Below are 10,007 nucleotides of genomic sequence, written 5' to 3'. Positions count from 1 at the left end.
ACCCACAACAGCTAAGCATGTCACATGCGGGGCTGCCGGGCAGCAACTGAATGGCCGCACATAAATTCACTCGTATCAGTCAACAACACCCGCCAACAACAGCTGGCAGCTAAGCCACCGTGCCGACGCTGGAGACTCAACAAGCCCGAGCAGGGCTAAGCCGTCGGAATATTGTGTAAATTTATGCGCGATTATTTTTCAACGCCTTCAAAGTCGTAGTTGAAGCACCCCTGCAGCAGCGCTGACAGTGCTAATTTATGCAGCGACAGCAAAAATTGCGACGTACATACACATGCCTCTGCCTCTCGGCATTTGAGCGCGTTCTAATTAGAAATTTAGCGCTGCCAGATTAGATTAGCGCTTGTATTTTGGCGAAGTGTGCAACAGTGAATTTGACTATTTGGATATTTGAGATTGTGGCGCGATAGCGACTCATATTAAAAACAGTGGCTTAATTGCTTATAATAAACTGTTAGAATATAGTGTAAAAAGTTAAAGGATTTCTAGTACAATTCTATCTTAAGTAGTGGCCACCTATTTACAATTCAAAAAAAAAACATGTGGGTGAAATTTTTTTTTGTTCTAGAGAAGTTAAATCTGAAAAAAAATTGATTGAAAAAAAAAATTTTTTTTTAAATTTTTCGAAATTAAAATATTGAAAACCGATACTCATCAGATTATGAAGCTATGATACGCTTAAAAAATAAAGTATCGCCAAAAACTGAAAATTTTATTTAGAAGTGAAGTATTTGAAAATAAAATATTTTCGAATATATTTTTCCAAACGGAGACATTTTACAAAATAAGATACCAATTTTATTTAAAATATTGTTATTATATTTTTATTTAGAAATATTTTTAACCAGGCATGATGGTATACTAGATTAGGGTTGCTCTTATATTCTGCAGACTACTTTATATATCTAAAGTAAAAGCGCATTCCTCTTTCTTTAAAATATACTTACTCTACGGTTGCCATATTACTCTAAGGTTGCCATATTACTGTAAAAGAAAACGAAACATACAATACTCTAAATTAATCAAAAAATTTCTAAGGTTGCCAGACTTAATAAACACAGAAACATGTTGAAAACCAAAAAAATTTAATTTCGAAAATCTTATTTTATTTTTTAAGTTTTTGCTGAAATTTAATATAGAAATATAATATATAACATATTAAATTTTCTTTCAATAATATTTTGGAAGAAACCACAACATTTTTGAATGTAAGAAAGCAAATTTTCGAAACAGGGTTGCCACTTATATTTGAATCTAAAAATTATGCGCTTGGATTACCAAGAGAAATTAACAATAATGCAAGTAATAAAGCAATTTAAAAAAGTTTTTCAGGCTTGCCATGATAATATAATTTTCATAACACAAAAGTTGTTAAAAGAAAACAAACTAGTATCGAAGAATTATTTTTTAAGAAAATGTGTTCTTTGGTTTATATTTTTGGAACATTGTGCCCACATCTTGAAAATACAAACCACAAAATAATGTGAAAAAATAGATTGGCAATAAAACAACCTCCGAATAACAGAAGAAAGAGCAATTAGATTCTTTGAAATACACGGTTTTTTTGGCAGTGTTGCCAAATAATTACTTTCTTTTTAAATTTGTTCAAATGCTTAACATTTTCAAGCACGGCCAGATATAAAACGTAATTTAGAGTACTAAAAATTTTTATTTAGTTAGGATTGATATATAAGATAAAATCAAACTGAGTTGCCAACTATTAAAAAAAAGTTTTTATATACTAAAAGTGATTACTTTTTTATGGATACAAAACAGACATACTTTAGAACAGCTGCAGGGTAATTTTTTGTATGATCAAATTATAACCAGAGTTGCCATATGAAATAATTCTTAAATTAAAATATTTACCTTTACTAAACACTAAATTATGTTAATTTGATAAGTAAGATGGTAAGTTTTTAAAGTTTATGCAATTCTCACTTTTTCAGAGTTGCCACATTTTTTCAAATATTTACCATTTTTGTATTTTTAAGGTTTTTAGAAATATATATACATTTTTCTACTAATGAATTTTGTAAAAACATAACCTAAATTCATAACTTCAACATTTTCCTAGATATATGTACACCAAGGACATTTGGCAAATGGTGAAAAAAATACATAAATTTATCGTCTACAAACACATAAAAACAAATTGCAAAATGCTGATCACGCCTTTGATGAAATCTCGACAGGTATATTCCCGTATTCTGACGCATAAGAAAGCGTTGCTGATGACGATGAGATGCGGAAAATAGAAAAACAGTGTAGTCCTGATTGCCATACAAGTGCATTTGCCACAAAAACAAAAAAAAAAAAACAATAACAAAAGAAAGCACAAAACAGATTGTCTACTCATTTATATTTTGCTGGCCTTGAATATCAAGTACGCTCCAAGTGAATCAGCAATGAAAATCAGGCAAACAAATGTTTACTTTTGCCACAACCGTAATTTGTTTAAAAAAATCACACCAACAACAACAAAAAATGCTAGTTAAACAGCTAGCAGGTAGAAGAAAAAAGGCAAACATAACAAAAGGTATGGCAATCTGATAACAAAACGGCACGTGAATGGCAAACACACACACACCAACGCATACGCATACATACACACATATGGCGAAAAGTGGATGTGGAAGCAACTGCTCGGCTTTGATACACACACAACATATGTGCTAAACTAATGTGTGGAGAAAATTGAAAACCAGACTACAGGCGCATCAAAATTCATGGCACACATACGCACACATAAACACACACATGCACTCACAAATGAGCAACAAAAACAACGTCGGTCAGCAAAACAAATAAAATCATTGCAAGAAAGAAATTCCAGCGTAGTTAAATAACGAACTAGAAAAGGTGTGCATGTTGTCTACATTTAGGCGCATGCTGCCAACAGCCGTATGTGCCACTGTGTATGTTCGTCGTCTATGACAACCAGGTACTTATTAGCGTTTTCGTGGTAACGAGCAGTCCACAGGGCACAAATTAAGCGACCTAACCCAAACTGAGTCAAATGTTCTCGAGAGAAAATCAAGCGACGCCTACACGCTTTTCACGAAATTCGACAACAAGGGAATAGTGCTTAACAAATTTTACAGTTATTCACTGAATGCTTTGAATTATTTGTGCTGACGATGTCATGTGAGTGCATGGTGGTTGCTTGATAGCAAACTTAAATGATAGCGAATTGTTTTCCAACTGGGAATACAATAATGTTAAAGTGCTTTTAGGCTGAAGATTAAACTAAAGATAGTCGAATTTTGCTTATTTCATATAAAATAGAACCCTTGAATGGGTAAATGAGGCATGATTATTGGGGATTAGGTAAACCAGAATAACTATTGGGGAGAGGACGACCCAGAAACATTGCCTAAGCTATGTGCGGAGCTGTTACGATATATTGATTATAGTAGGGAATAATCCATGTCTCCATTGAACATTAACTTAAACGTTTTATTCAGCATGATTAGAATGATTCGATTTGGGTGAAATATGCACTGTTGAGTTCGATAACCTATTGCCATTTTTAAAGTAATTTCAATATTCATAGAAACCCTCGTCCCGATTGCCGAAAAACTGAGAAAGTCGATTTGCACAAGCTTCTCTTGAGGTGAATTTTTAACCAGCGATATCATGCACCATAGCCAGGAACAGGTAGCAATCATGCCATTGATGCCAGGCCCAAACTAAAAGCTGGATACATATGAAGCTCCCAACCAAGCTCCTGGAGCTTCTATCGAGTCTCTGTCGATGTGTGTAGCCTGGCGTTGTGAAACATAATTACACTCTTATTGCCCAAAAGCTATTCGCTCCTGGGCGATTGCTCCCTTCAGACTATCCAATAGTTGACAGTACGGATCCATATTAAGAGTTTTGGGTCAAGTTTTCAAATTTTCGAAAGTTTGAGAAGTAAATAAATCTACGAAATCTGCATCCTAGCAGATACAAAATAATGGACTGCTAACGAACGCGAATATTTCTCTTAAAGAAGCCGGCAAAAGGTTTTACAGACGCGTAAACAAATGCAGAAAAAGCACAAGCGATCTTGCGCCGAGAACTATAGTTAACTAGAGAACTGAGACATGTAAAACGGTCGTTTCCTTTCGAAATTAACTTAAGTTTTCTTGATAGTATAAAATAATATTACTTTATATAATATTGTATTCGCTAGATACCAAACACTTCCTTTTTCTGCATTACCTATTTAAATTTTCATTCCCATATTCGAGAGCATTCATCGCCATATACGTATGTTATGTACAGCAAGAAGAAACTGTCCCCATGATGCAACAAAATCTGCCTGAAAAATAGAGTTAGATTCATAGACCTTGCCACAATTCTCCAAGTAAATATGTTTCAAAAAAAAAAAACCTGCTGTCAAATTTGCTACGGATGTTTCAGATAGATGAAGATTTATGGATTAAGGATGTTCATTCTCCACTCTAAATAAAATTTAAACATGAGCTCTATATTTAGAAATTTATTAATATTTCTACAGTTAGAGCTTTCTAATTCTTTTTTCCAAAATTTTTGGTTTAAAAAATACGCCTTTTTGCAAAGCGGAGTTATGAAGTTTATAAAAGAGAACATCAACACCATTAACTAGCCGCTTTCAGCTTCAACAGTGAACTGAACTACTTAGAAGTGGCAACGAAGCTCTAAGCGTTTCAGTTGATAGCCTTTTTGGGCGGAGCTTTTATTATTGCCGCATTTTTCTTCGCCATCTGCGATGCATTCGAATTTTTGGAGAGTGAACAGAGAGTGAGTACAGTAGCTTTAGCGGCACGTGATTGTTTGTGTGGATGAAAGAGCAGAGCAAAACAGACGAGATGAGCAAAGAGCTATGTAGGAAATTTAACATTATTAACAGAGAAAATACAAAACGTTGAAATTAAAATTAAATCAAATGATAGCTTTATATATTAAAAAAAAAAAGAATTGATAAAAATGCAAATAGATTAAGGTTAATAGGCTGTTTGTCTTGACCACGATTACAACCAGCACATCGCCAATTCAATATACCGTATGTAACATAATAAAAACAAAAGATTTTCAGTATTATTTTTTTGTTTATTTATGATATTACAACTAACAGGGTTGCCGTCATTTTAACAAAACATAAAATTTATTAATGCAAAACTCTTAAAACTTATTTTAATTAATGACTCAAGCAACGGTCACATCATTTTATTGGCTGCTTCTTCTCCGAGCATAAACCACAATTCGCCTGAGACGCCAATTTCTCCTTACTGGCGCCCTTACCGAACGGCGCCGCTTCGTTCACTTCCAAAAAGTAGTTACCTCTGAGTTCATGCGGCACCGCATAGCCCATAGGATGCTCCGCACCTGGACATTTATTATCGAGCAATCGTGTCTGTGAAGTGCAACGTTTGCCCATGAAATTCATTTCATTGCCGGGATAAACGGATTCAGCGTAGTATTCCCACGCCCGCCCATGCGCACATACCACGTGCAGACAACCTTTTGGCAGCGGATCCAAGCCGCCCGGATAGAAATCTACATCACCCATAGGTTCACGCTTGCCCAGCACACCGGGATTCGAATGAATTATATCAATGAATTTAGCGTCACCACGCTGTAGACCAGAGAGCACGTGACCTTCGTTGAAACATGGTTTTGCTGGATCCAAACCGGTAATACGCGGCACCAGCTTACCGGTTTTTTCATTAAAGTAACGTCCAGTGGCGCCTACGATATGCGCGCCCAAACTGTGACCGATGAGATGTATGTTTTCGAGCGGTACTATCTGAGTTAGTAACTCGATGCCTTCGGCAAGATTCGCGCCGATTTCGTCTGTGTTTAGCGCAGACCAAGTGTAAAGTGTATCGACGAAGTTGGCTATGTCGAGGGCCTGTGTACGAGGAGATTGTTATTTTTGTAATTGCATATTTTTTCAGGAACTAAAAATTTAATTCTATTGACATTTAACTAGTTATTGCTGTAAACTTTTTTATTATCAAATTAAATCAAAATTTATGAAAATTAAAATCTTACTTCCTGAATTTATTGATAAAAAATGTGTCATTATATTTTCTTTATTTTTGAAGATTTTTTTATTTATATCATTCTCACGTTTATTTATTCACCCCACTTCTTAACGCATACTCACCACGAAATTCACAGTACCACGACAGTTATACGCTTTAGCCAACACGTCGATCGTATCCGAGCTATTAACAGTTGTGGTCCAGCCGGTAGCCAGAATGACCACCTTCTTCGTCGGATCGAATTCGGGACTACGCCATATTTGATTAGATTTCAACAGCGGGTAACTGTAATTGTTGCAAGCTGTGCGTAGCTGAAAGTTGATCTTTTGTAAATCGGGTGTCACACGCGATTTTATCGTTTGAGATGAGAGTGCCGAGGAACCTGAGATATAGGCAATATTAAAGATATAATGACACAGAAGGATTCATAGCATAACACAGTATTATGGTAATGTCAGTCACTTCCGACACTTACAAATCGTATTTATTGCCGAGGAGGCCAATTCGAAGGGATAACCGGCCAATAGATTCTTACTCGACTCGAAAATACCCTCAGGCGAGGGTATGTAACTGGTTATGTCTTTCGAGACGCCCGTCGCAATATCCTTCAGACTTTTACCCACATCGGTGATGCTGAATAGACCACCCTGTGCGTGTGTGGCGACAGCAAACGAGATAAACAATAACGCAACCGTGTTAATACGGACATGCAAACGCGACATTTTTACTGTTGTTATTAGTTTTATTTTATTTTTTTAAATTTGTCTTTTCGAAGGGAAATTGTAAATAATGCGACGAGTGTTGCTGGCAAACTATTCGCGTGTGCCGAACGCAACTCATATTTATACAGGTAACGGCAAGCATATGTATGCGTGCGTGTATTAGAATACATGTTTCTATGTTTAGGCATGACATTTATCGCTCAATTGTGAACGTCGCCGAAATCTCTGATCAATTTTTCATTTCTCCAAACAATCTAGATGAGTTTAGCTTAGTCAATGCTTAGCTTACAGTAGCGTAGAAAAAATATATGCTATGGGTAATAATATCAGACAATACGATTAGAATTAGAAAGTACAAACAAACCAAAAATACATACTACTTTTAGAAAAAATTCCCGTTAACCTTCTTTAACAGAAGCGCAACCCAGTTAGAACGTGAATAATAAATGGAATAGTAAAAAAAGCATTAAATCACACGAACTAGAAAATCATTCTTCTAATCAAAGCTATTATATAACCGTTAATAATTGTAATGATTACAGAATTTATAATAAATGTGTAATAAAAATCAAAAGTAATCGCAAAATATTTTAAGTATCATTTATTTTTTATATTGAATTTTTTTATCAATTATTATATTTCCATTACTTTTGATTATCTTTGATTACTTCCGTTTGCCTATGATTACTTATGATTACCTCTTTTTATTTTTGTTTATTTATTACTTTTCATTTATTACTACCAAAAAAAATAAAACCGCAGATATGCTGAAACCGATGTCAAATATTACATATATTATATGATAACTGAAATATTTGAATAGAATGTAGGTATTCATAAGTAATCGACAATAATGGAAATATAATTAAATTATTACTTCTATTTCTATTTGTTTTGATAACTTTTTATGTAATCAAATGACGATTACTTTTGATTACATATGATTATTTTTGATTACATATGATTACTTTTCATTATTTTTTTTGAATTATTACTTTTCTTTAATTATCAAATAGTCGACTAAAGAAACATATGCGATGCTGTGCCAAAAAATATACGTGCTGCTATTATTATATTAAGAAAGGTGAAGTATTTAAATATATTGAGAACATTCAAGTATAATCAAAAATAATCGAAAAATAGTGAAATTAATACATAACTTATTACTTGTGTTTAATCAAGTATTTATTTTTGAAAATATTTATTATTTTTTTTTATTATTTAGACCTATTTAATCGGTTAGAAAAATGAAAAAAATCACATGTAATTGTTCCACGACAGTATGACAAGAAGGCGAAATATTGCGAAAACATTCGAAAAGTAATTAACTTAAAGTGTTATTAAATAATATAATATTTTTGCTTAATTATAAAATTACCTTAAATTACTTATGATTATTTTTCTTAATAGTGAATGAGCAAATGTATTTGTATTTGAATTCACAATGTTATATATTTTGAATAACAAAAAATATCGCATTTCGTATTGACAATAATCTACAAATTTTTTTGCTCTTATTTTGTACGACACTGTAAATGCTCTCAAACGTTTTTCAAAGTTTTTTTTTCGATAACTTTTACACTGCTTTGATGCTTTTATTATTGCAGTTTGCTTCTCATTTTATTTTTAACGCAAAAGGAAATGCAAATCTGAGTCAATCAAATGCTTTTAGAATTTCAAATGTAAATTTAATGAATTATTAGAGTTTCACTAGCATTCTGTAGTTATATTTCCACAGTCGTTAGAATATCGTGTGTAACGGATGACTCTATTAGGAAATTGAACGAATTTTAAATTTTACAACTGGCTAAAAATAGGCTTGAAATTTTAACAGGTTGTTGTAAATAATAAAAGTGTGAAAGCATTAAATGAAAATTTAGAAAGTAAAAATCAAAACTAAAGTTATTTAGACACATGTCTCTTGCCTTTTAGAACTATGAGGAAACTTTTTTTTTGCAATTTCTTCCTCAATACCAAATTAGGTTTGCAAATGTTTTTGTTTGCTAAAATCGAACGAAATTTGAGAGTAGAAGAGAGTGACTCGAACGCGCAAAAAAATTAGAAATATATAACGATTCATCTGGTCTCTCATTTTGTAGTGACATGCGGTTTGTTTGACAAGAGCACAGAGCTGAAATATAATGAATAGAGAAATGGTGAATCGAACACGACAACTCTTCTATTATACAAAGCAAAGAATTTTTTTTAGAACAAAAAATTTCTAATTAGATTCCCATAGGGCTTAAAAATCAAACTTTATGAAAATATGTATATGATTTATAGACAATAGAATAAAATTTTACGGATAGTAATCTAACTTGATAATATTCTCAATACTCAAAGAGGTTTTTTTATTACTTCCGTTTCACAGTATGAATATAGAAAGAAGTTATGTGTCATACGAGATTTAAAAAATATGTATTTTTAATTTATTTTTAAACTTCCACATATTTCATTAAAATGAGCACAAGTGCAAACAATATCTGTTGAAAAACTTGAAAAATTTTCAAAATGCCACTACAACCAATTAAATTTAATAAAAACAATAAGAAACAAAACTATTATACTCTGTAGCAATAGCTCAGTCAATGTAGCAATAGCTCACAAAAACAACAAATTTGAATATGCATAGGTGAACTAAAAATAAATTTAAGACTAAATTTGTTATCAATTCGCTAAAATACCCAAACATTTTTTTTTCAGAATAACTTGGCATGAAGTATTCCACGATGACTTCCGATTAAGATAGATAACAAATTGACCGCAAAAAATGTAAGAAATTGATTTACGTCGACAGCCGCAAACATGCGTCAGCGTAAGCGCGCCATAAAAGGCGTTCCCACCAGCAAACAACTATGAATTTCAATTCAATAAAAAATAATTAAATACGTAAAAGCAACAAGTAGCATTTCGAGTATGCAAGGCACGCTTTGTTCTATGCAAATATAGATATATAGATACATATAGAAATGAGCATCTGTAAGTTACGCGGCTGCAAAGCGATTTAAATGCGCCCAAGAATATAAGTAATTATATTTATAAATAATTACTTTGAGATTGCCGATGTTGAATTGTTTTGAGCCAACTGGTGTTGAGAGCGCTTGTAAACAATGTACTCATTCAGAGAAGCATGTAAAGCATTGGCAGCACAATAAGTCAATCAGAGTAATTGTTGTTTAATGTAAGTGCTTAACGTGAGAAAGAGCTTAAATTTAGTTTAGATGTTTTGCAAAATGAAAGAGCAGAAATAGAA

The 10,007-nt window shown here is 32.9% G+C and overlaps 1 protein-coding gene across 1 annotated transcript; it reads right to left on the bottom strand.

Annotated features, from left to right (window-relative positions):
• Positions 1-5,073: 5,073 nt before the first annotated feature.
• LOC106625809 (vitellogenin-1) lies at positions 5,074-6,844 on the bottom strand. Its single transcript, XM_014245634.3, has 3 exons — positions 6,508-6,844; positions 6,155-6,414; positions 5,074-5,896 (listed from the first exon to the last, which is right to left on the bottom strand). Exons 1-3 carry the CDS (start codon positions 6,752-6,754, stop codon positions 5,207-5,209), a joined length of 1,197 nt encoding a protein of 398 aa, XP_014101109.3. The 5' UTR covers positions 6,755-6,844; the 3' UTR covers positions 5,074-5,206.
• Positions 6,845-10,007: the final 3,163 nt, after the last annotated feature.

The sequence above is a fragment of the Bactrocera oleae genome, chromosome 5 (genome assembly GCF_042242935.1).
Source record: "Bactrocera oleae isolate idBacOlea1 chromosome 5, idBacOlea1, whole genome shotgun sequence".
Taxonomy (NCBI): domain Eukaryota; kingdom Metazoa; phylum Arthropoda; class Insecta; order Diptera; family Tephritidae; genus Bactrocera; species Bactrocera oleae.
This window is presented reverse-complemented; position numbering and strand designations above follow the sequence as displayed.